The sequence below is a fragment of the Amblyomma maculatum genome, chromosome 9 (genome assembly GCF_055883805.1).
Source record: "Amblyomma maculatum isolate TAMU_Amacu chromosome 9, ASM5588380v1, whole genome shotgun sequence".
In the NCBI taxonomy this organism is placed as follows: Eukaryota; Metazoa; Arthropoda; class Arachnida; order Ixodida; family Ixodidae; genus Amblyomma; species Amblyomma maculatum.
In genome coordinates, this window is record NC_139352.1 from 129,403,766 (window position 1) to 129,431,343 (window position 27,578).

General features: G+C 49.4%; 1 protein-coding gene across 1 annotated transcript; it reads left to right on the forward strand.

Annotated features, from left to right (window-relative positions):
• The first annotated feature begins 23,064 nt into the window (after window positions 1-23,064).
• LOC146180377 (uncharacterized) lies at window positions 23,065-27,156 on the forward strand. Its single transcript, XM_084580377.1, has 3 exons — window positions 23,065-23,561; window positions 25,768-25,880; window positions 26,954-27,156. Exons 1-3 carry the CDS (start codon window positions 23,065-23,067, stop codon window positions 27,154-27,156), a joined length of 813 nt encoding a protein of 270 aa, XP_084436503.1.
• Window positions 27,157-27,578: the final 422 nt, after the last annotated feature.

The window sequence follows — 27,578 nt, forward strand, 5'->3', positions numbered from 1 at the left end:
CAGAGACTAGCTATGCAAGACCAGAGCTTCCGCAGCTACGTCAAGAATCAAAACAACAGACCTATCCACGAGGCTAGAGACAGACTATTTAGCGAAAGACGCTTTGGCGCAACAGAAAACCAAGGGGCAAACAACAATGAAAACCCATCATGGCAAGACAACAGCAACTAAATATTTGGCAGTGGAACTGCAGGGGGTACAGGAAAAAACAGGGCCTCCTGCAGCAGTACATAAACTCCAGGGGGAAACAGCCAGACATAATCCTGCTCCAAGAAACCAACAGCACACCCACATTGAAGGGATACACTTGCCAGGAAGGCGGGAAAAGAGCCGCAACCCTCATCAGCAGCAAAATAGCCACCATAGCACACAAAGAGATCGAGGGAACGAATATAGAACACGTAATCACCGAAATAATTCCAAAGAAGAAATTTGGGGCAAAAAGCACCTTCATAGTAAACCTATACAGCCCCCCGAGACAAAAGGACGGCGATTTTGGAAGGTTGTTTACCGAAGTAAACAAATTAGCCAAAACAAACGCCCTTGTGATAGCGGGAGACTTTAATGCCAAAAGTCCAAACTGGGGATACCCAACGTCTGACCGAAAAGGCCAAAGCATCTGGGACACTGCGGCAGGCCAGGGCTTCGAACTAGTAACGGACGAAGACCAACCCACAAGAACGGGCAACAGCGTAAGTGCAGACACAAGTCCAGACCTCACTTTCGTAAAGGGTACAAATCAAACAGAGTGGGAAAACACCCTAGAGAATCTAGGAAGCGACCACTACATAGTCCAGCTCACAATGACGGCAGAGTCCACCAGACGGAAGCTTGGGAAAGCCCGCCTCACAGACTGGGACGCATTCAGACAAGGGAGCAAGGACCTAACAGGACAGATTACGAGCATCCAAGAATGGTGCCAGCAGCTCAAACAAATACAGGAAACATATACGAAGGAAGTAGACAGAACCGAGCGAGCACCAGAGGTGGACAAGCGCCTGCTTAGGCTATGGGAGGCAAGGCGCAGTCTCACCAAGCGATGGCGGAAACAAAAGCTAAACAGAAAGCTAAAGAAAAAGATTGCAGAAATCACAGCCAAGGCAGAAGAATACGCCACACAACTAGCAAGGCAAAACTGGCAGGAATTCAGCGACTCGCTAAACGGCACACTGAGCACGGCTAAGACATGGCGTATCCTGAAAGCCATGATGGATCCGGGAAAAACGAGGACCGAAAGCAACAAGACAATACAAAGACTAATCCACCAGTACGAAGGAACCGAGGACCAAATGATTGAGGACCTAAAGGCCAAATGTTACGGGAAAGAAAGCCCAGAAGAATACAAAGGAAGTTATCAGGGCAAAGATAATCCTGAGATGGACAGGCCGATCACGCTGGCAGAAGTGCACGAGGCGATGGGGGCCCTCACTAAAAACACGGCAGCCGGGGGAGATAAGATACGAAACTCCCTCATACGCAACCTCAGCGAGGGGGCAGTAAACCAGCTGACAAACTACCTCAACCAACTCTGGGCCGAGGGCACAATCCCGGCCGAATGGAAACATGCAGAGGTGGTAATGATTCCCAAACCGGGCAAAAAATTGCAAATCGAGAATCTGCGGCCAATCTCCCTTACCTCATGCTTGGGAAAGCTGTATGAAAGAATAATTACGAAAAGAATCCAGCGGTGGATGGAACGAGAGCAAATCTATCCACACAGCATGTTTGGATTCAGGTCTAAGCTATCTACGCAGGACGTTCTCCTACAACTCAAGGAGGACATCCTAACCAACATCCCAAAAACAGGGGAAAACGTGGTCATGGCCCTAGACATTAAAGGGGCCTTTGACAACGTCAGCCACCCGGCCATAATGGAGGGACTCCAAAATATAAACTGCGGGGAAAGAACTCACAACTATGTAAGAGCCTTTCTAGCAGGCAGAACAGCCACCATAGGGCTGGGGGAGGTGAGAAGTCAGCCTTTCAGCACCCCCCACAAGGGAACCCCACAGGGGTCGGTGATCTCGCCCGTGCTCTTTAACCTAGCCATGATTGGCTTGGCCAAAAGACTAGAAGAAATCGAAGACATACAGCATGCCATGTATGCGGACGACATCACGATTTGGACCAACCGGGGCACGCTAGAAGAGAAGCAGGAAAGCCTACAGAGAGCCGCAACATGCGTAGAAGAATACGTAAGGGCAAGAGGCCTAGCGTGTTCAACAGACAAGTCGGAGCTACTCAGGGTGGCGAAGAAACCTACGAAGGCGAACCTGGAAATCCAGCTCGAAGGCCAAAACATACCGGAAAAAAACGTCATAAGGATATTAGGCATGTGGCTGCAGAGTAGCGGAAAGTGCAGCCACACGATCAGCCTACTGCAAAAAACAACCGAACAAGTCAGCAGAATGATTAAAAGAGTCTCCAATAGAAGGTATGGCATGAAGGAAGACGACACCCTTAAACTAGTCAGAAGCCTGGTAGTCAGCAGGGTGACATACTCCCTTCCCTACCACCCGGCAATCAAGAAAGAAAAAGAACAGGCCGAAGCTCTGATAAGGAAAGCCTACAAAACGGCCCTAAACCTACCAAGAAACACCTCAAACAACAAGCTACTAGAACTGGGAGTTCACAACACCTTTGAGGAGCTGGCGACGGCCCAACTGGAAGCACAGCTAGAAAGGCTAGAACTCACGGAAACGGGCAGAAGACTACTGAGAAGACTAGGCTACCAGGCGGAAAACACGCCAGACCCACACGAAAACATTCCAGACGAAATCCGGCGAACCCTCAGAATTTGCCCGATACCACGAAATATGGACCCCAACCTACACGCGACCAGAAGACAGGCAAGAGCAGAATACGTGGAGAACCACCTAGCTAAAAAGGCATATACAGTATATACAGACGCAGGGCTATACCCGAGAGACAGATACAGCACCAACACGAGGATAGCAGCAGCGGTGGTTGACTGCTCAGGCAACACGATCAGCTGCGCATCCGCGAGAGGAAGATCGGTAGTAGACGGAGAGGAGATCGCTGTGGCACTCGCAGCGGCCGAGGGCTATCGAAGAAACGAATCACAGGTTATAATAACAGACTCCAAGACAGCCTGCAGAAGGTTCCAACAAGGAAGGATCTGCAGGGAGGCCCTACGCATTCTCCTCGGCGCAGGAGCCTCGGGATATAAAGCAACACAAGTAGTTTTCTGGGCACCGGCGCACACCAACATAGAGGGCAACATGAGGGCAGACAGCCTGGTTCGCGAAATCACGCACCGAGCCTTGCTGACAGAAGACCTCGTGGACCCCGTGATGGTGGACCCGACGTACGCAGATATTTTAAATCACTACAGAGGCAGCAGGTTAAAATACCCTCCGCCCCACAAGCGACTCACACAAGAAGAAGCGACCAGCTGGAGAAGACTGCAGACTGGCACCTTCCACAACTTATACATTCTAAACAAAATGTTTCCCACACAGTATAGAGATAGCTGCCCCTGGTGCGGAGACAGTCCGACCCTATACCACGTCACATGGGAATGTAAACACAACTACACTTTCCACAAACAAACTAACCCGAGTGCGGAGCAATGGGAGGGCCTGCTAACCAGCTGCGAGCTCACCGCCCAAAGGGCATTAGTGCAGCACGCATGCGAGGTAGCCAGGACCAGTGGAGCCCTGGAATGAGGGAACCACCCGTGCTAAGGAGTCTCCAACGGTGGCGAAGAAGCGGCTGCAGGAAGACTCTCCGAGACCAACCAAAAGACCTCAATAAAGTTTTTTCACTCACTCACTCACTCATGGATTTAACTGAGCTACCCCTCTCGGTTCTCTATATTTATAATATCGGCATTCTATTCTTTTAGGTTCTTCGCCATCTTCCTACTTCCTTCCATCTTCCTTCTGGCACGATAACAAACAACAGCGTTACACGGGTCGCTGCAAGTAAAAATTTCTACTACCTAAGGTGAGTACTAACTACGGGAAACAATGCCTTCAATTTTCATCCATATCATGTTAGATTTCTATGAACTCTGACATTGAGCAAACTAAAACACTGTTGCGAAAATGCAGGGTCGCAGCGGAGCACCAGAGCAAGATGACCAGTGTGGAACGCTTCTCATTCTGAACAGCTCGTGCCATGCTTGCGCTCCGAGCACGCGCTGTACATCTTTATTTTCTTCTAACACGGGCTGGTAATGCTGATCTCAGCGCCTCCGCTTTATAGCGTCGGCGGGCGCTATAGGGCCACCCGCCTAGACGGAACAGCGAAATGTACGCGCCGACGGGGTATAGATGGGGTATGCCACGGCGGCAAGCAGGCCTGCAGATCAGCCGGAAACACCTGAGCGGAGCTCATGGGGTGATGTCTCGAGGTACGCGGGTTTGAGGCGATCTAGAGAGACGACCTCTTCACGACCATCCAGCAGGATTGTCGCTGACTTTGTCGTCCTGTTGAGGACGCGGTACAGGCCGTCGTATGAGGGGGTAAGAGGCGCCTTTACAGCGTCTCGCCTGAGAAACACATGCGTCGAGGAAGCAAGGTCTGGGTGCACGAAGACTTGATGGGCAGATGAGCGAGTCGGCACTGGGCGCAGATGCTGAAGACAGTCTTGTAGGCGATGAAGGTATTGTAGAGGCTGGGACGAGGAAGACGAAGGTACGAACAAGCCTCCAGGAAGCCGCAGGGATGTACCGAAGGCGAGTTCGGCCGCTGAACAGCCAAGGCCACGATGCAGGATGGCACGTAGGCCTAGAAGCGCCATAGGGAAACTGTGCTGACCCAGTGCTCGCGGTCCAGGCGCGCAGTGAGGGCAGCCTTGAGCGATGGAGCCGCTCGACCATGCCGTTGGCACAGGGATGGTATGATGTGGTGCGGCAGTGTTTAGTGCCGTGTAGCTGTTGAGCGAAGTGAAGAGGGCACATTCGAACTGGCGGTCGCAATCCGTGGCAACAATGCCGGGGCAGTCGAAGCGGGAACCCATGCTGTAACGAAAGCTCTGGCAGCTGTTTGCGCAGTAATGTCCGGAATTGGCACGGCTTCGGGCCAACGGGTGAAGCGGTCAACCATCGTCAGAATATACTTGTAGCCCTGAGAGGGGGGAAGCGGACCAATTAGGTCAAGATGAATATGGTGAAAGCGCGATCAAAGTGGCAGGAAAGACTGAAGGGGAGTCTTGGTACGGCGTGCCACTTTGGCGGACTGGAAAGCAAGGCACGAGCGGGTCCACTGCCGAACGTCGGTGTTAATGTTCGGCCAGGGTAACGAGGCGCTGCGTGGCTCGAATGCTAGGATGGCAGATGTCGTGAAGGGAATGGAAAATGGCACGACGAAAGGCCTCCGGGATGAACGGTCGCGATAAAGCCAATGATAGGTGTCACCAGAGCGATCCGGGTACAAACGGATGAGGCACGAGCTGCAGACGGAGGGCTCGGGGGTGGGCACGCAGGGCTTGCAGCTCAGGGTCCTCAAGCTGCGCCCGGGCCAGAGATTACCAGTCTTCATCAGGTGAAGACACGCCGATGGTGGTAATGCATAAAAGTGCATCAGCTGCCTCGTTGTAGGAGCCTTTGATATGTCGAATATCGGTTGTGAACTCCGATATGTAGGCCAGCTGACAAAGTTCACGGCGACGTACTTCGAAGAGTTCGTAAAACGTAACGTAAAATGGCTGGCCCTCCAAGAAGTGGCGAGAGTGCTGGATGGTGGAGGAGATGACAAGCAGCTCACGGCCAAATACGCTGTAGTTAATCTCGGCAGGCTGGAGCTTCCGAGAGAAGAAACCCAGTGGGTGCCACTCGGAGTCGATCTGCTGCTGGAGAACCGCACCAATGGCCATGCTAGAAGCATCCACCATGATGCGAGTGGGCGCGGAACTCCCAAGGTGGATGAGGACGACTGAATCGGCGAGGTCTTGTTTTGCAGCCGTGAAAGCGGCCTGAGCTTCGGGAGACCAGGCAATCGCGCAGGATGAGGACTTGGTGGTGCGGAGGAGGTCAGTCAGGGGGTGAAGAAGCTCGGCGCAGTGCGAAATAAAGCGCCGTGAAAAATTCACTAGGCCCAGGAACTCACGGAGCTTGCGTAGGGTAGTGGTTGCTCGAAAGTCCTTAACAGCCTGGACGTGAGAAGGCAACGAACGAATTCCCAGAGCCGAGATGTGGTGGCCCAAGAACGCGAGCTCAGAAGAGCCGAAACACATTTCTGGGCATTAACGACCAAGCCAAACTCTTGGAGGCGTTGAAGGAGTTCCCAGAGGTGACGCTCGTGTTCCTGTGTAGAATGACTCGCGACGAGGATGTCGATGTAGGCAAATACCGCCGGGAGTCCACGCTTCACTTCATCAATGAATCTTTGGAAAGTTTGAGCTTCGTTGCGTAGCCCAAATGGCATGCGCACGTACCCAAACAGTCCGAAGGGTGTAGTGATGGCCGTCTTCGGAATATCGGCCGGCTCAACAGGGATCTGGTGGTAGGCCTTGACAAGGTCGACTTTACTAAAGATCTTGCAGCTTTCCAGATGTCCAGTGAAGACTTTTATGTGTGGAAGGGGATAGCTGTCGTGGACCGTGTGAGCGTTTAGAGTCCGGTAGTGGCCGCACGGACGCCGGTCACCCGATTCTTTCGTGGGCACCAGACGGAGTGGTGAGGCCTAAGCTCTGGATCTTTGTTCAAGTTCTTTGGTCAAGTTTTTTGTTCAAGTTCAAATTAAAAAATGTTTCTTCTTAATTTGTGATTTCTTTGTTGTTTATCTTCCGTGGCGGGGAATTCGTGTGTGTTTTTGTGCCTTTTTCTGTATTCTATTTTGTATCTACATCTGTCGGCAATGCACTATTTACTATGTATTTTGTTGTTTATTTTCAGTGGTGCTTCATATACAATTTTCCTTACAATAATATTATTATTTAAGTTGCATATCAAGATCTATTACCATGGGAGGTCCCACCTGCGGTGTCCTACCATGGGACCTTTCGCTGTATATTCCTGTACATTGTTTTCTTTTATTCGAAAATAAACTTTCAATTTCAACTTTCAACTTTCAACGTCTTATGTCCGCCAAGCTCCTGCGAACGACACCTTACCATGCTACGAATGGTCTCGTAAAAAAAGTTCAATGCAACTTTAAAGATGTGTATTAAGCGAACATACCAAGAGCAACCTCGATTATGTGACCGCTATCTAGCGTCGTTGCTATTCGCTTATCGGGAGATACGGCAAGCCAACTTGGGGTTTTCTCCTTTCGAGCTAATTTGCGGTCATCACGTGGACCTTTGAGTGTTCGCAAAATTTGTGAAACAATGAGATTCTTGATGAGAGTTTCGAACAACGTACACCTATCTTGTCGACCTTGGGAACAGTCTTGAAGAAACATGTAACCTCGCTAACATGCACCAACGAGGAAAGGCTCGCACAAAACAAAAGGCCTACTACGCCGCAAGAGTCGGCCGCAGAAGCTACAGACTAGAGACATAGTGCTCATCATCCTGCCGACAGATTCAAATGACAAGGTGCCTTTGAAGTTGTGGGCGCGAGGAACGAAATGAACTATCTCCCTGACATCAACATGCTGAAAAATTTTGAGGAATAGCATGCCAGTTTCTTCATCATGTCTGCCGCCGATGTGCAGGAAAACACATCGAACAATCATCTCACCTGCCTCGAGAAAAATGTCGATGATGAATATATCCCGCATTAAGTTCGTTCCACACAAAGACAGTCACTGATGCAAAGGTGTCGCCGACATTGGGAACTTGCTTCCATGTGAAGTGCGCAAGAGTATATCAAGGGAACTGACAATATGGGTGCTGACTACGTAAGCCGTGAGTGAATTTAGGCCTGCATTCTTCACCCTTCGTATTTTTTGTGGTAGTATTGTAGTGTTGTGTCAATGTCGTTTACTGCTGCGGGAGTTACGTGTGCACTTACATTCAGTAGAAGGCGCACCTCTCTTTGTTAGAGACCAGAAACGTTCCGCTATAACTGTCTTGAAGGGGAGGGGGGTAGTGTCATGAAGCTGTAGTATTGCGCTTGGTGGTAGCGCGAGTAGAGAAAAGGACGGAAGTGCGGAAGGAAGGAAGAAAAAGTAAAACAGCATTGAAGCGTGTTCTCTGGTCTTCATTGTTCTGGCTCTTGATTTTGGTTATTTGATGCCATCCCCGAGAACCAACTATCTGGAGTGGACCTCCACGCGTTGACACTACTCCGAGAGCCCTGTCTTCACAGAATCCACAAACAACACAGGATCCGGCGTCGCCGCGGGCTGACAGGTGAGTGAAACCCTCGCCTGCCTCTGAGCACGAATAGATCGATCCTGCATGGGTATTTAATTCCATCACAGCCAGCATTCGGCGCCTAAAGGAAACATGCGATCGTAATGTCCTGCTATCGTACTGTGCTGCCGCAACAGATGGCGCGCAACCTGTATGATGTTTCCGGTGTTCTCGTATACTAATGCAACAACCATAGTAAGCGACTGCAAACTGGCGATAAGTAACTTCGCTAGAGGTAAAGCCCACAATCCCGCCTCACAAATGCTCAGTGAAATGACAGAATCTCCTCTATTGAAAGAGATATATGGACGCCAGCACATGCGAGGAACGCGGGAAATGAAGCTTCCCTCCAATACGCTCGAGAATGAGCCGGCCGAGCAGAGGCGCAAAATCAGGAACCGGAACCTTTCGGTGAGCCAGTCGTATCATACCACGAACTCACCCTACATTACAAGGCAGTAAGAAGAACACTCCCACACTCCCACAACCCCATAAAACACAGACCAGACAACAAGTCATATGGACACTGCTACAGACGGGCACCCTTCGCAAACCAAACTACATATCAAAATTCAAAAATAAGGATATTAATCGCTTCTGCCGCTTTTGCGGGGAAAAAGAAAACTTCGAGCGATGAACTAACCTTCGTGCACTAACCTTGCCACGTATCATCTTGGTGGAGGTGACTAAAAATCCCCGTGTGCACACATCAATCCATTTATGCAGCTGAAATCTGGATTTGCGCAGTGGCCGCCACTTACCTGGGATCACAATGTCAACAACGGCCACCGTGACCTCTGAGGCAGGTCCTACCACCGCAACAATATCGGCGCAGCCACTCGTCCTCAGAAAAATCCGCCAGCCTCCCATCTTCAGTGGCGAAGACAAGACAGATGTTGACGACTGGCTGGATGAATACGAGCGATGCAGCAGGAACAATCACTTGGATGCGACCATCATTCTCGACAATCTGATTTTATATTTGGCGGGAACCACTCGCACGTGGTTCCAAAATCACGAGCACGAGCTGGTGACCTGGGAAATTTGCAAGCAAATTCTTCACGGCTTGTTCGGGAAGCTCATTGGGCAGGCTTTCGCAGCCAAAACCGAACTTTCGTCTCGCGCAAAATCCACCACGGAGTCCTACCTTGCCTACATTCAAGACCTGCTCGCGTTGTGTCGCAAGGCGAACAGCTCCCTGCTGGAAAGTGAAAAGGTAGGGCACATACTCAAGGGCATCGCAGATGACGCGTTCAACATCCTGTTCTGCATGGATTGCTCTACCGGCGAGTCGGTGCTTCAAATTTGCCGAAGATTCGAGCAGGCTAAACAACGGCGCCTGGTACATCGCCTTGAGCGCCTTCCGAACACGGCAGCTACATCTTCCTGCGATGATCTGTCTCCTCTGCAACAGCCTTCTCAGTCCACAACAATGACTCGGATCATCAGGCGAGAACTCGAGGCCTTAGCTCCAGCACCACTTTCATCTCCAGTGCCCGACACCGTGGCCATGATACAGGCTGTTGTCCGCGAGGAATTTGCCAACGTCGGTCTTTCCGCCAACCCCGTATCGCCCTCGTCATCATCGCATCTTGTTCCTGTAGTGGCTGCTGCAACCACTAATCAAGCTCTCTCACGTCGCTATTTTAGTAGCAATCCTGCAGAGTGGCGAACCACAGATGACAAGCCAATTTGTTTTATTTGCTGTCGAGCCGGCCACAATTCACTTTATTGCCGCAGTCACACCTTCCCCACCCCTCGTTCTTATTACAACGCTGACCGTCGGTACTACTACGGACCTCAACGCTTCCCTGCCCAACCAGAACAGCTCCGCCCGCATATGATGGACCTGGACAATTCCCTCTTTAGAAGAAGAACCTCACACCGAAGCCGTCTCAAGTGTCCGTCACTCCAGCCGATCTCCATATCCACGGTCTCGCCGATCTCGTTCAACGCTGCCTCGTCGCAACTCATCCCCATCATACGCCGGCGACAACTCGGGAAACTAGCGAGTGCAGCGCCCGGGAGTGACGCTGCATTACCGGCCCGGACTGTCATCTCGGAGCTGACCCTCGCACCCAGACGTAACCTCACTGACATTTTTGTGGACGGAGTCTCAGTTTCTGCCCTTATTGACACTGGCGCCCACATTTCCGTCCTCAGTTCCTCGCTACGTCAACGCCTCAACAAAGTCCTCACACCCGCTTCCTCATCTACCGTTCGTGTTGCTGATGGCAACACAGCTACTGTGATTGGTATGTGTACTGCGAAAATTACCATTGCCGAGCGCCATATCCCTGTGCTATTTACAGTCTTCACCAGTTGCCCTCACGACGTTATATTAGGACTCAACTTTTTGACTGCCCATTCCGCGCTCAATGACTGTTCTTCTGGACTGCTTCATCTGGACCTGCCACTCTGTCTTGACAAACAGGTCTCCGAACTGACCCCACTGTCTGACGTCACAGTTGCCGCTCTTTTACCTGACCCTACTGCTAAAGTGTCAACACGACCTGCACCGTCCCCATCTTCGGAGGCCCGTATATCAGGAATGGCTGCACCTAATTTGCGCCCTGACCGTGCTACAGCATTTACGAGCCTTCTGAATTCGTGCAGCGATATTTTCGATTTTGGTGACCGCCCCTTAGGACAAACGTCCCTCGTTACACATCGTATCGACATCGGAGACGTCCGCCCAATTCACAGACATTATCGAGTCGCCATTTTTGAACGACGCGTCATACAAGATGAAGTGGACAAGATGTTAGCAAAAAACATATAGAGCCTTCGAGCAGTCCCTGCGCGCCGCCTGTCGGCTTGTTAAAACGAAGGACAATACCTGGAGATTCTGCGTTGATTACAGACACCACAACAAAATTACATAGAAAGACGTTTACCCGCTCCCCAGGATAGATGATGCCCTCGACTGCTTGCACGGTGCCAGCTATTTCTCTTCCATTGATCTCCGTTCCGGTTATTGGCAGATCGCAGTCGACGACCGGAACCGAGAGAAGACCGCCTTTGTCACTCCCGATGGCCTGTATCATTTCAAGGTGATGCCTTTCGGCTTGTGTAATGCGCCCGCAACATTCGAGCGCATGATGGACTCTCTCCTGCGTGGCTTGAAATGGACGACGTGCTTGTGCTATCTCAATGACGTCATTGTATTTTCTTCTAAATTCGAGAGCCATCTCCATCGCCTTCATGCGATTCTTGGCATCTTCCGAAGAGCTGGCCTTCAGCTGAACTCGAAGAAATGTAGCTTCCGCCGACGTGAACTAAAGGTGTTTGGTCATGTGGTCGACGACCGTGGCGTTCAACCAGATCCAGACAAAATACGTGCTCTAAGTGCATTTCCTACACCCCGCTATACCAGTGACGTGCGTAGTTTTCTTGGGCTTTGCTCCCATTTTCGGTAGTTTGTGCCCAACTTTGCGGAGACGGCTCGTCCACTCACTATTATTTTAAAAAGCGCGAACACGAAGACAAAGGACAAGATAAAAGAAAGCCACAGTACAAGCACTGACTAACAACTATGCCTAAGCCCTTTACTCCAAGGCCCAGAAAAAACAAACATGAAGAAAGCGAAACAATTACGTGAAACAACCCCTGGATTCACCTGTTTAACGCTGTGTTAGCGCTGTTTAAAATAATAATGAATAAATACCAACTCGCCCAACAAAGTATCTTGGTTCGTCCATTCACTAATCTTTTGAAGAACGACGCTCCATTTTACTGGGACCAAGAACAATCCCAAGGCTTTTCTGCGCTCATTGCAGCTGTCACTAACCCGTCCGCCATGGCTCACTTCAATCCTTCGCCGCCCGTTCTCCGTCATCACCGACCACTATGCCTTATGCTGGCTTTCTACGCTGTAGGCCCCTACTGGTCGCCTGGGTCGTTGGGCCCTACGCCTTCAGGAATACACGTTTTCTGTCGTCCACAAGTCTGGCCGGCTGCACGCTGACGCCGGTTGCCTGTCCCGCAACGCGGTAGATACGCCACCTGCGAGCGAGTGCGACGATGACACAAGTGTTGGCCATCTCTGACTTTTCAAACATTCGCCATGAGCAGCGCTTAGATCCCAAGCTTTGATGCATTATCAATCGCCTCAGCACTGATCACCTTGATGTTACCCTTGCTCTGTTTGTGCTCCACAACGGCACCTGATACCGAAGGAATATGCGACCGGATGGCGCCGAGCTTCTGCTCGTAGTCCCCAAACAGCTGCGTACCACCGTTCTTCAACAGCTGCACGACACACCCACAGCGGGCATCTTGGCGTATCTCGTACGTACGATAGTGTCCGCCATCGCTTCTTTTGGCCAGGGCTCTATCGCTCTGTTCGCCGTTACGTGGCTTCTTGCGACCGGTGTCAGCGACGGAAGAAGCCCTCAGTTATGCCTGCTGGATCCCTGCAGCCGATCGACATCCCAGTAGACCCATTTTCCCGAGTTCGCCCTGACCTCCTCGGGCTTTTCCCACTTTCTGCGTCGGGGAATAAGTGGATTGCGGTGGCCACGGATTATACTACGCGCTACGCTGTCAGCCGAGCGATACCCACCAGCTGTGCAACTGACGTGGCTGCGTTTCTTCTCGACGACGTCATCCTGCTCCATGGAGCTCCACGCCAGCTGCTGACTGACCATGCCTGTTGCTTTCCTGCTCGAGTAGTCGAAGAAATTCTTCGGTACTGTTCAATTAAGCGCTACTTTACCACCGCTTACCATCCACAAACGAACGGCCTCACCGAACGCCTCAACCGCACGCTCACGGACATGCTGTCAATGTATGTCTCGGATGATCACCGTGACAGGGATATTACTTTGCCGTTTGTAACTTTCGCGTGCAATTCCTCTCGTCACGATCCAATGGGCTACTGACCGTTTTATCTTCTGTACGGCCGCGGCCCTCCCCTTCCTTTTGACAGCGTACTGCCTCCCACCACTAACGCCAGTTGCTACGTTCGTGACGCCATCTCCCGAGCTGACGCCGCCCGTGTTATTGCTCGCCGCCGACTGGCCTCCTCCCAAAATTCTCAAAAGCGGCGCTATGATTCTCGCCACCGGGATGTCCACTACTCTCCGGGCTCTCTCGTCTTTCTCTAGACTCCCGCTCGTAAAGTTAGGCTGTGTGAGAAGCTCTTGCCATGCTACGCAGGACCCTGCCTTGTTTTATGGTCAGTCACTTCTGTGACATACGATGTCGCCCCTGTACATCCGCCGCGACAGTCCTCTATGCCAGGCACCGAGATTGTTCATGTCGCCAGAATTAAACCGTACTACCCCTGTAGTAGTTCGTCCTAGTGAGCACCGGGACTGTGCTTTTCGTGGGGGGGTAATGTCACATATATGTCCTGCATCGCTGGACGTTAAAGAAGACAACAATCAGCAACAGTGACACAGCAGAAGACAAAGTGGTAGCAACGTTTAGTGCTAGAAGAAGGTTGACGCTTCTATGCTTTTGTGATTTATGTACTGTGTCATCCTGGACTAGCCTTCGTGCACTAATCTTGCCACGTATCAATATGATCTGGGCGTGCAAAGGCCATAAGCCACCCTCAGAACTCTTGCCTGTTCCCTCCAAAGAAGCTTGGGACAAGCTAAGGCTCTGCGACGACTCTGGCATTCTGTTCAAGGCCGTCGAACGGGCCGGCGTCGCCAAAGGTCTCCACGGCCTGCAGGACGCTAGCTGACTTCCCTAAATCCTCCACTTATTGTTAATAAAGTTTTATCAGCCTCAGCCTCGTATACAACATCGCGTTTACAAACAAAGGGGGCGCACACGACGACGCAGAAGACTCGGAGTTAAAAGGAGGCTCATAACCAATACGAATACACGGAGCCGAAAGTTTACAATGCAGATTTCTGATTTTATGGGGGACCCAGAGTGTAGTTTTCAAGCGATAGCTTCACTACGCGAAGAAAAGCCAAGGTCACCGAATGCTTCCGGTGACCTTCAAAACCTTTCGATGTCAAGTTATAACTTAAGCAACACTCACTTTGGGTAGCTCTTTCCTCACCAAAGTTTAGGTTGAGGTTAAACTCACGGTCCAAGGCCAACACCATGGTCAAGGTCAAAGGTGAGCAGCGGCGTGATGAGACACGTTCGTTGACAGAAATCTCGGATATATATAGAGGCACGCCGCGCTCCTCGAGCGGAGGTATTGCTTCACGATATGGGTTTACGGGACACTATATCACAGCCAGTTTTTTGACACAGAGCACCGTGGGTATCTAAGTATGAAACATTTTTTCAAAGGCGCAGTATTTTTGAATAGGCGAAACGGATGGAGGTGCGAGCTAGGGTCGCTCTGATGCGACCTAACATCGGCTTTACCGCGGTGTACCCGAATCGCTCTGGTGCGACCTATCATCGGCTTTACCGCAACCGTCCATCCTGGAGGCCTTTTGTCGTGCCATTTTCCATTCCCTCCACGACATCTGCCATCCTAGCATTCGAGCCACGCAGCGCCTCGTTACCCAGCAGTACGTCTGGCCGAACATTAAGACCGACGTTCGCCAGTGGGACCGCTCGTGCCTTGCTTGCCAGTCCGCCAAAGGGATACGTCATAGCAAGACTCCCCTTCAGTCTTTCCTGCCGCCTGGATCGCGCTTTGACCATATTCATCTTGACCTGGTTGGACCGCTTCCCCTCTCTCAGGGCTACAAGTATATTCTGACGATGGTTGACCGCTTCACCCGTTGGCCCGAAGCCGCGCCAACAGCTGCCAGAGCTTTCGTTTCAGCAAGGGTTTCCCGCTTCGGCTGCCCCAGCATTGTTACCACGGATCGCAGCCTCCGGTTCGAATGTGCCCTCTTCACTTCGGTCACATGTCTACTCGGCACTAAACACTTCCGCACCACCTCATACCATCCCTGTGCCAACGGCATTGTCGAACGCCTCCATCGACAGCTCAAGGCTGCCCTCACTGCGCGCCTGGACCGCGAGCACTGGGTCGACCACCTGCCTATGGTGCTCCTAGGCCTACGTGCCGTCTCGCGTCGTGACCTTGGCTGTTCAGCGGCCGAACTCGTCTTCGGTACATCCCTGCGGCTTCCCGGAGACTTGTTCGTTCCTTCGGCTTCCTCATCCCAGCCCCTACAATACCTTAATCGCCTACAAGACTGCCTTCAGCATCAGCGCCCAGTGCCGCCTCGCTCATCTGCCCATCAAGTCTTCGTGCACCCAGACCTTGCTTCCTCGACGCATGTGTTTCTCAGGCGAGACGCTGTAAAGGCGCCTCTTACCCCCTCATACGACGGCCCGTACCATGTCCTCAACAGAACGACAAAGTCAGCGACAATCCTGCTGGATGGTCGTGAAGAGGTCGTCTGTCTAGATTGCCTCTAACCCGCGTACCTCGAGACACCTCCACATGAGCTCCCCTCAGATGTTTCCGGCTTATCTGCAGGCCTGCTTGCCGCCGTGGCACCCCCATATCTGCCCCGTCGGCGCGTACATTTCGCCGTTCCGGCTAGGCGGGGGGCCCTATAGCGCCCGCCGATGTTTAAAGCGGAGCGCTGAGGTCAGCGTTACCAGCCCGTGTTAGAGGAAGATACTAATGTACAGCGCGTGCTCGGAGAGGAAGCACGGCACGAGCTGTTCAGAATGAGAAGCCTGCCACGCTGGTCATCTTGTTCTGGTGCTCCGCTGCGACCCTGCAAATTCGCCACAGTGTATTAGTTTGCTAAATGTAAGTGTTCATAGAAATCCAAAATGATATGGATGAAAATTGAAGGCATTGTTTCCCGTAGTTAGTACTCACCTAAGGTAGTAGAAAATTATTACTAAGAGCGGGACCCGTGTAACGCGATTGTTTGTTATCTTGCCGGGAGGAAAAATGCTAAGTTGGAGCTGATGGCGAAGAATCTTAAAGAATAGAGTACCGATATTATAAATACAAAGTGCCGAGAGGGGTAGAACATTCAAATTCATGAACAAAATGTGCGGCGGTGGCATTCGAGTTGAGGAGGTTATAATGAATATGGCTTGCGTTTGCAGTTTTATTAATGGCCAAAGATGAAGATGATAGGCGTTACCCCAGGGTGAAGTGCCGTAGTTTAAGTGGCTGTGGACGAATGCGTAGTAAATTGATAGTAACGTGTGGATTGGGAGAGAGAGAGAGAAAGCACTTTATTTACATTCGTCAGAGAGTATGGATGTTCGGGTGAGATGAAGCTCTCTTTTCACCGTCTATTTGCCCCCTAGACGTCGGCCGAAATCATTTGGCTTCCGGCAGCGGCCTGAGCTTGACGGGTGACTTGTTTTTATATTTGTTCTTCCTGGCTCCCTTCTTTTGAGCGGTGGGAGGCTATACTGGCCAGCTCAGACCCGTTAACGCAAGTTCGGGCTACTGAGTGGGCTCAAAAGGTCGCCGAGAGCAACGGTCTTGAGGCCATCTAAGTGTAGCGCCCACAAATCGCTCATTGCTGACAATAAATGTTTTCCAATCCAAAATCCTGGCTGTGAAGGCAGAATTCCCATGACTCTTTATTTCCATGTATCCCCGTTTAGCGCTGGGCAAGCCCAAAGCATATGATTTAGGGTAGCTATGCCTTCAGGTTTTACATTCGGAAGAGTGCACCTCCAGATGCCATTTGTGTGGAATATACGGGTTTGCGAAGGTGCCTGTCTGCAGTTTCCGCCTGATTACTTCCTGTTTTCTGAGAGATCTATGATTGGGGGGGGGGGGGAGGGTTCTCCTGGAAGTTCTCTAGATAGATAGATAGATAGATAGATAGATAGATAGATAGATAGATAGATAGATAGATAGATAGATAGATAGATAGATAGATAGATAGACAGACAGACAGACAGACAGACAGACAGACAGACAGACAGACAGACAGAGCAGACAGACAGACAGACAGACAGACAGACAGACAGACAGACAGACAGACAGACAGACAGACAGACAGACAGACAGACAGACAGACACACAGACAGACAGACAGATAGATAGATAGATAGATAGATAGATAGATAGATAGATAGATAGATAGATAGATAGATAGATAGATAGATAGATAGATAGATAGATAGATAGATAGATAGATAGATAGATAGATAGATAGATAGATAGATAGATAGATAGATAGAACGCGCCGTAAGGGAAGGGAGGACAGTGGGAGTGAAAGTGGAAAGTGAGAAAGGGGAGCCGTAGTGGAGGACTACGGAGTAATGTCGATCACCTGCGGATCTTTAACGTGCGCTGACATCGCACAGCACACGGCTAGAATTTCTCCGTATTTGGTTCAGTCTTTTTGGACAGGGAGTAGTCTGTCTGCGCTGGCGCCCAGTGGGTGAGTCCTCGGGCAATCTTGTTGGTGATCTCGTTGCGGGTGGCCATATTATTTTAATTAGGTCGTTGAGTCCATTCTTTTTGCCTGCTTGCAGAATTTTGCTGGCCTCTTTGGACACCTCACCGTTGTCATAGGCTTTCATTGCTGTTTTAGAATCTGTGATGCTTATTTTGCTTGATGAAATTGTGATTGCCAGGGCAATCGCCGCCATCTCTGCCTCCTCTGGTGAAGATCGTCTTAAGCTACAGCTCGAGATTAGCTCGCCTTTGTCGCTGACTACTACTGCAGCGTAGTGTCCTTCTGTGTACTCTGCCGCATCAGTGTACACTACCCCTTGTTTTTGGAGGAGGGAGCTTTGGAGTCTTTGAACTCGGCTGCTCTTGCGTTCCTCGTTGTGTATGAAGTGCATGTGTCTTGGGATGGAGTATATTATTAACTTGCTGACAATTTCTTTGGGGATGGCTGTAATCCCCTCTCGCGATTGTGGGCTTTCGTAGCCCAGCTTCCTAAGGATGGATCTGCCCGTTTTGCTGCCAGTTAGTCTAATATATTGGGCTGTGAGTTTCGCCTCGTACATTTCCTTCAGGGTGTTTGACACTCCTAGGTTAAGGATTGTCTCGGTTGATGTGCACGCTGGTAAACCTAGGGTTGTTTTGACACCTTTTCTGATGAAGATACCTACCTTGTCTCTCTCTGCTTTAGTTGTCTTTGTACGGTATAGCGCAGGTGAGCCCGCTAATGATGAAAGAGTGGACAAGCCTAAGAAGGTTCGCCTCCTTCATTCCCGCGTTTTTGTTTGCTATCCTTCTGAGAAGCCTGCAAGTTTGGTTGGTCCTGGCTTCTAGTCTGTTTATTGTTTCTATGTTTCTTCCATTCTGTTGTATCCACATACCCAGTGTCCTGATCTTGTCCACCCTTGATACCGGGATGTTGTTGAACAGGAGCTGAATATTGACCTGCTGCTTGCTGATGATTAGCATCTCCGATTTTTCCGGCGAGCATTTTAACCCTATGGGTCTCGGATGGCTTTCCGTTTCCCAGATTGCCCTTTGTAGGGTGTCTTCTATCTGGCCATCGCTCCCCCTTCTGTCGACCCAAAGGGTGAGGTAGTCAGCATAGAGGGTGTGGCAGAGGCCGTCTATCTTTCTGAGTCGTTCTGGCAGCCCGATCATTGCAATTTTAAAAAAGGTAGGGGACAGCACCAATCCCTGTGGTGTCCCTCTGTTGCCTATCTTAATGTTATCTTTTGTTGTGCCGCATATTTCTATATTCACAAATCGGTCCGCAAGGAAGCTCTTGGTATAGTTATATAGCTTGCTTCGTAAATGTAGACGACTGCTGTGTAACAGGGGCGGTTGGTGTTTGACGCTGTTAAACTCTGCTGATGTCCAGTCCCACTATGACTTTCGAGTCGCTAGTCCTCCTTTCCAGTACTTGTTCTTTGATTTGTAACATGACTTCGTTTAAAGATAGTCGTCTGAATCCAAGCGCGCTGTCTTGGTAGAGTTCCTTACTTTCTAAGTATCCGCATAGCCTATTCTGTTTGACGTGCTTCATGAGCTTGCCAACACAGGAAATTAATAATATTGGCCTAAGCCTTTCCTGTTTTAGTTCGGTTCCTGATTTGGGAATGAGGACTAGATTTGAATTCTTCCACTCTCCGGGTATCTCTCCCCGTTCCCAACACTTTTAAATGCGTGTGTTTGATATGGATTCGGAATTAGGATCGGGCTTTGATTAGTGCGCGTCCGTATAAAATTTTCTTGCAAGTTTCCGCTGTATGATAATGGAATTTTAGGTGAGGGTCAATAACAACACCCATAAACGAAATTCGGTCCTGCGACGTGACGGCAGTGGAACTGAAGTATAGTAGTGGTGAGACGTGCAATGGCTTCTGAAGGGGATGGAAAATCTGAAAGCAAGTCTTAGTAACATTCACAGTCAGGCAATTAATGTGGCACCAATACATCAGTTCTGAAGTGAAACTCTAGCCTTCATCTGTGACCATCTATAGTGGAAGGCCTACTCGGGAAATCATTTCCAAGCACGCGTCCGCTATGCTTGCAGGAAGTGGCATGTCATCTGGGTAACGTGTAGCGAAGTCAACGAGAATAAGCGAGTAGCTGTTTCCTTTTTTTGACATCGGTGAAAGGGGACCTAATAAATCAACTGCGAACCGTTGGAACGGTGTCATAATCGGAGGCATGTTGCTCAAAGTGACCACGCCGACTTTACATTTGAGGGTCGTCCTTTGGCATATATCGCATGATTTAACGAAACTGGTGATGTTGCCATGCACGCCCAGAAAGTAAAAATCATGTTGTATTCGGTCAGTGGTCCGGCTAATTCCTTGGTGATAAGCCATGATAATCTCATGACCAAAGTGGTGAATGATTAGCCAAAACATATCCGGCGCCATCAGTTGCTTGAAGTGTCTGCCAGGGAATAATGCAAAACGACGGTAACGCAAAAGTAATGCACATTTCCGATACCGGAACTGAACTCCCGGAAAACTTTCGCAAAAGAGGTTTTTAAGCTTAGGCCATTGTGCTGTTCAGAAATTACCTCGTTTTTTGTGTCTGTTTAAGATCGGAGTTAGTGCCTCTTTGATGACACACCTGATTCCTGCTGTATTTTGGCTACCGCAGAAAGTAACAGCGGCAGTGCACTCCCATGCGGGATCTGGATCACGCGACGCCCTTACGTCTGGTATATTGCGTAGCGCGAGATCGGAGAGAGGTCCATCCATACATAAGGATGTTACTGTTCCGATGAAAAACGGTACACGCACCTGGGTCACAGCCTCAGGTAAGACCTTGACTCGTCCATCCAAAACCGAAACGCTACTGCTTCTCCCTGTGAACGAGACTAAAGGCACCAAATTTTGTCGAATAATCATGGTCTTTGTGTCTTTAAGGACGTCGACTTCATGAGAGAACATGCGGCACTTAGCAACCGACAATTCGACTGCTGAAAAGAACGCTCTTGTGGTTAACCTTCCGTGTTCAGGGGGGGTATGCGACTGTGCCGCACATAGGAGCTCTGAACCCGTGTCTCGAAGCTCGCTTTGGCATATTTCGCAAGGCACAGGAGCAGCTTTCTAATTTCGTCGCGTTCGACAGTCGTTGGAGTTGTGTCCAAATCGACCACATGCATTCCGCTCGGGCGCATCCATGGAAGCAAGTCGCAGTCTGTGGAAATATGCCCCAAATTATGCCAGAGGATAAACCGTGGTAGTAGCGTTTTTCCATGGGGAGCGTAGTGCTTCTCGCGGTCCTTCAGTTCATCCCCAACTATACCAATGTTGGCAAGGTTCTGGGCTTCAATGAAATTGCCCGTCATATCAGCAGGATTAGCGAGTCTTGCAGTTTCGTTCTTTGAGAAAGACTACGAGCTGTGGGTAGTAACATCGCTGGAATTGCTCTGCGATCAAAACCCTATCCCTTCAAACGTCGGGTGGAACTCAGCCATATCTATTCAGTGATCAAAGTAACTGGAGATGCGAGCAATCAGCTGTTTTCCTGTTTCACCATATTCTGCCCGTTTCTCATGATACCCTTGTGCAGTGAAATGGAACCGCTGCAACAAGGCTTTTTAACCCTTATATTATCAAGCGAATCTTCCGCTGTTATACAGTTGATGAATGCAAAGACTTTCCAATTAGACACATACTAATGGCTACAGGCTATTAGATTTGTATTTACGTGCGCCTGGGTATCGCACCGCTGCCAGCAGTTATTAAATGCGGGTCGCGCGCCCCTCTGTAGCGTTGGTCTGGCGGCTCCGTGGACGGGGGAAGGCATGAACGGTCCCAGCAAAGACGAGGCGTCTTCTAAAGAAACAACCTTTACTGCAACATCATGAAGAAACGGGCAGAGAAGCTGACCCGGAGAGAATACAGACACTCTCACACAGCTGGTGTCTTGCGTCGTGCCAACGGCGCGGAAATGTAGTCTCTCTCTCAGCGGAGTCGGCCGCTGCTTTTTATAGGTTTTCCAGTTCACAGGGAAAGGGAAAACAGTCACAGGAAATGGAGAGCCCGACAAGCTCTGGGCACGAAGGGATGACTCAATAGCAGGTGGTCCGACCGTATCTCCTCCACCTCCTGCAGACGGGCGAGGGCGGCGCACTCTCTCACGAGCTCCAGGCTTGGCCGGCGTTTGCACACACACGCACGCACACACATTTGGCGCGTGGCAAGATCACGTCGAGACTTGCCCGCGGGAGGAAGCGTTGCGTGGCCGATGAACGGCGCCGAAATGGCCGATCCGCTCGCGGTTCTGCCTGTTGCTATGCGGTGGCCGGGTCAGCTGTCCCACTTGTCGGTGGAGAAACGTAACAAGCCCCTTTCTCAGGAGGCCATTGCTGTCGGGTAGCCATACGCTCTAATTGCTGGAAATAAGCATGAAGATCGTCACGTCATTCGTCGAACAAAGGAGGTAATTTTTGAGGTGAGAGAATTGGAGGAGCTAGGCGCACCAGAGACCTCGGAATCAGTATTCATATCAGTGCGGGCACAATCCTGTAGCCTGAGAATTAATTTCAATACCTCATTTTCTGTGGCTTGGCGAATTGTTTCTCGTTCGGCTGCGCCATCAGCTCGCAGTTCTGTTCGTTCATTCCCGATCCAGGTACGAAGTTCCAAGCTTGACAATCCATGTTTGGTCCCGATAGCAGTCAACTTCTCTAGTTGCATTTTCACAACTCACAGAGGCTCAGATCAGGCACGGCGGGAAATGACGCCCGAATCTTCCAGGCTCGCCAGATTGGGTTGCAATTAAGGGTCCAGGATCAGTCTACACGTGCTCAGTGGTCGGTGCGGTTTCCACTCGCCTGCAAGTCCGCGGCGACGCCGGATCCAGTGCTGTGGATTCTGCGAAGCCATAGCTGTGGGTGTGGTATCGATGTGTGGAGGTCCTCTCCAGACGCTTGGGTGCCGGGGATAGCCACAAATAACCCAAACACAGAGCCAGAACTATGAAGGCCAGCGAAAACGCTCGAATGCCTTTTTACTTTTTCTTCTTACTCCGCACTTCTTCCTTCTACTCTTTCTCTACTCGGGCTACCACCATGCGCTATGCTACAATTTCATGATACTGGCGCAAATATTGCATGCAAGCAAAGCGCAAAACTAGCGGAATCATACTTTGTTACTTGCCTAATTGTTACTTAATTAATGGTTCCTTTCTAACGGCACAGCTCTTCGTTAGCATACAGCCCAACGGCAACTCATACACTAATGCAACTTCACTCGAGTGTTGCAACCTTGCTCGGTAGTGTATCGATAGCGTGCTCGTCTCGCACTGAAGGGCCGGAGTTGGATGTCTGATACGATGAGAACAATTTTTATTTATTTGCTTCCTCGCAGATATTCGAGTTACAAAAGAGAGCAACACTAACATCGGCGTTTCTGTGTCACGGGGCCCATGACCCCATCGCATTAATATTTGTTGGCTCGGCAGCACGAGTTGGCTCGGCAGCACGCCAGCGATGGCCCGTGCTAACGTCCTACGCTTCTTGATGCAGTTCCTCGGACTCTCGAGCTCGCAGCTGCTGGAGTGTTCGAGCCCCCGGGTCCCGTGCCTAGCATCCGTCGTCAATTCCAGTCCAGACGCAACACTCCTGCTTTCCGGACTTCACACGGTTGAGCCTTTCTCGGCTACGAATGGCCAGCCCATCGACAACGCATCCCGGTCCGCGCAATTTCTACACGGCCACGGACCATATCTTCAAGCATCATGGCTTTCCCTGAGCCGTCTGAACGCCGGAACCGCCTCTGTACATCCTGCGCATGCGTGTACTTGTGCTAAAAAGGCAGCTCGGAGCGGCGCGCCCTTCAGTGGGCTCGGCAGCACTCCAGCGATGGCCCGTGCTAACGTTCTACGCTTCTTGGTGCAGGTAATGAAACCTTATTATCTTTACGCTAAGCCAAGTAGCTACCGTGCACTCTTGGTGCTGCCGAGCCCACGGCGTTTCCGGTCCATCATGTATGACTGTGCGCATATGTTGTTAAAACTTCTTATGGTAGCTGGTGATATAGAATCTAACTCCAACCCTGACAATGAGATTCTTGATGCTTTGAAGGAAATTCAAATTGGGCAGACAGCAATGCTAGCGCAGCTAAAGTCGATTGAAATGAAACTAGTTGATCATGATAAAACGTTTTGCGAGATTAAGGCGCGACTAGATAAAACTGAGACAGCATGTGTTGGTATTGATGACATGCAGACTGAATTGAAAGAACTGCATGGAATCAGCACTGAGAACACGGCGCAGATAAATGCTCTGTCTGCCCGGGTAAATGATGCACAAATTCGGTCCAGTCGAAACAACCTTGTTTTCTACAGCCTTGAAGATAAAGATAAAGAAACATGGTCAGATTCTGAAAATATCATCATTGCACACATTAATCAGTATTTAGACGTCCAGTTAGAGCCACGCGACATTGAGCTTGCACATCGCCTTGAGACTTTCCAAACTGGTAGGTGCAGACCTATAATTGTGAGATTTGCTCACTTTAAAGACAAAGAGCAAGTCCTGTCTTCCGCTCGGAAATTCAAAGACACAGGATATGCGGTTGCTCAAGATCTTTCTCCAAGCACGGGCGTTGCCCAGAAACACCTCATCGAATTTGGAAAGGCTCGAAAACTGAAATACAAGTTGCGAAATGAAAAGCTTGTCACAAGTGAAAAAACGTACCATTTCGACCATGCTTCTAACCATGTCGTTGAGGACAGCTTGTAGCCACCATTGAAACCAAATTGTGAACCCCGTCCGCCGAATCGTCACCCTTTATCATTTCTGCTTGCTAACATTCGAAGTGTTGTTCCCAAGCGCGATTCATTGTGCAGTTTAATAGGTTCATCGTCATGCGATATCTTACTACTAACTGAAACATGGCTTAACGCATCAGTTCACGATTCTGAGATTCTTCCATTTCTCCCAGATTTTGAGATATTCCGGAAGGATAGACCCGATAACTCGCGCGGGGGGGGGGGGGGGGGGGGGGTATTGCTCGCCACTAAACGGGATCTGTATTGTTCATTTGTTAACCTCCCTTCACAAATGGAAATGATTTGGCTTGGATGCACTACTACACATCCGCCCATCCTCATTGGTATTTGTTACCGCCCTCCTAATGCTGACCGTTCTTTCACCCCCTTATTTCATGATGCCTTAAATGTGTTAACTAAAACATATTCACTTAGCCCTATCCTTCTCTTCGGTGATTTTAATTTTCTCACAACAGATTGGTCTAATCCCGCCGCTACATTATCGAAAAGCAGCCCGGCTAGCGATTTCTTAAACACGTGTATGACTTTTGGCTTAACTCAACTCGTCACTGATCCCACACGCGTTACTGACCACTCGTCTAACTTTCTAGATCTCGTATTAACAACGCATCCTGATAATTTTACTCCTATCACCTTGTTGCGCGGTCTTAGGGATCATTTGACGATACATACTTCTTTTTATTGCAACGTACTAAAGAAACAAAAAAATAAAAAAAACACTTACGCTTTATGATAAAGGAGACTATGCCAGCATGAACCGTGAATTATCAGATTACTTTGATACCTTCGCTGCTAACTTTCCACTACATTCTCTCGAGTCAAACTGGTTACTTTTCAAAACAGAGATGCATCGGCTTATAAGTCTTTACATCCCAACTATTACTATATCAGAAAGAATAACATCACCATGGTTTAATGTATCACTCAGACGACTCAATAATAAGAAAAAACGCCTGTTCCGGTCGGCCAAGCTGTCTAACTCTTCTTCCACATGGCAGAAGTATCATGCTGTCGCAAAAGAATACAAGTTAACCGCTCACACTAAACGGAAGTTTTTTTCTACTACTTTACTATCTATGCTGCAGACTAACCCAAAACGATTTTGGAAAACCATTAGCCCTAATCAATGTAATGAGATTTCACTTAACAGTAGCTCTGGATCTCCTATTCCCGACACTGAGGTTGCAGATGTTCTTAACACATTATTCAGTTCGGTCTTTACTAATGAACCCCTTGACAATCTTCCAGATCCACCATATTTTACGCACCCGCTCATGCAAAATATCACATTTCATCCCGTCGGCATAGTCAAGGTAATTGAGTCACTGAAGAACTCGTCATCTACTGGAGTGGACGGTATCAACGCCAAAGTGCTAAAAAATACTAAACATACGTGTAGCCTGTTCTTATCGCTCATATTCCAGGAATCCTTGAACACCGGTTCGATTCCACGCGACTGGCAGGTGGGCAAGGTCATTCCGGTCTTCAAGAAAGGAAGCCGATCATCGCCGAGAAACTACCGCCCGATTTCCATAACAAGCGTTTCTTGTAAAATAATGGAGCATGTTTTATACTCGCATATTGCTACCTTGCCATCGTCCGTTCATTTTTTACACTCAAGCCAGCATGGTTTTCTCAAGAATCATTCCTGTGACACCCAACTGGCACTCTTCCTGCACGACTAACATTTAAACCTTGATCGTAATATCCCGACTGATGCAGTATTTTTAGACTTCGAAAAAGCATTCGATAAGGTTCCCCATGGTCGCCTCTTACTAAAGTTATCGCGCCTTAATATTCATCCATGTGTTCTGAACTGGATTCGAGGGTTTTTATCTAACCGTCAGCAGTTCGTATATGCCAATTCACACTCTTCATCCTTCCACCTGTGCTCTCAGGGGTACCTCAAGGAACGGTACTCGGGCCCCTCCTTTTCTTGATATATATTAATGACCTACCGTGTAACATTTCTTCTCATATCCGACTCTTTGCCGATGACTGTGTCGTTTACCGAAGCATTACTAACTCCACCGCCCATCTCGCATTACAAACTGACCTTATTCGCATACAGGACTGATGTAAAACATGGCTCATGTCATTAAATATTTCTAAAACCGTGTTAATGTCCATTCACCGTCGTCGTAATTACCTAGCGCCTAATTATAATATCAATAACCTGCAGATTGGAACATCCGAATCATTCAAATATCTTGGTGTGCATATCTCGCGTGACCTAACTTGGACCTGTCATATTAATCACATAATAAATTCTGCTAATTGTGCTCTAGGTTATTTACGCCGTGACTTTTCACTCGCTTCTCCCCCTATTAAACAGCTTGCTTTTCAAACCTGTGTGCGTCCCAAGCTTGAGTATGCTAACGCTATTTTTGATCCGCACCACGTTAATCTTACTAACGCCCTCGAATTGGTTCAGAACCGCGCAACACGATTCATTCTATCAAATTATTCCTACCACTCAAGCATCTCAGCACTAAAAGCTCGAATCAACTTGCCCCCCCTGGCCTCGCGCCGTAAGATAGCACGTCGTAACCTTTTTCATAAATTTTTTCATTCTTTGCCTCTTGATAACCCCTACATAAAAAGAGCCCACCGCATCGCCCGGTGCAGCCACAGTAACGCAGTGTATCCCCTACAAGCCCATACTGTGACATTTCAGCAGTCATTTTTTCAGCGTACTGCACGAGACTGGAATGACCTACCCACCGAAGTTGCCATTATCATCAACCCACAAGAATCCAAGCGGAGCGTCGCCAACCTTTCATCTTAACATTTTTTATTATTGCTTGCCAGATACTGTCCACTCCCTCATGTAATGTCTCAACCGAGACCTTTGAGGAAATAAATAAATAAATAAATAAATATGCTTCTGTGGTTAGCGCAAGCGCCTGGCGCACTTGACGGTGGTCAGTTCACGCTCAGGCATATCGGTAACCCGGCGCTTTGAACAGGAATCGTCTTAGAAATATTCAATGTTTTAATAATACGGTATATTGCTTACACGGTTGTTATTAACAACGCGACAATCTCCCAGGCGGAAAGGGAAATCAAACTACCGCTTTGAACATTTTTGTTCACTTGTAAACTAATGGGAAAAACGCGACTACTACAGTTCGCGAAGAAAAGAGCTGACTACTGCAGTTCGCGAAAGCAGCGCTCGTCAAGTTGAGATAACTACCGAGATTTCTGTTG

Bases quoted from the DNA above. Each gene is read 5' to 3' on its own strand.
- LOC146180377 (XM_084580377.1), top strand. From the start codon at position 23,065: ATGGCCCGTGCTAACGTCCTACGCTTCTTGATGCAGTTCCTCGGACTC. The intron at 23,562-25,767 runs GTATGACTGTGC...ACATACGTGTAG, and splicing joins CGGCGTTTCCGGTCCATCAT to CCTGTTCTTATCGCTCATAT. The intron at 25,881-26,953 runs GAAACTACCGCC...CTTTGCCTCTTG, and splicing joins AGGAAGCCGATCATCGCCGA to ATAACCCCTACATAAAAAGA.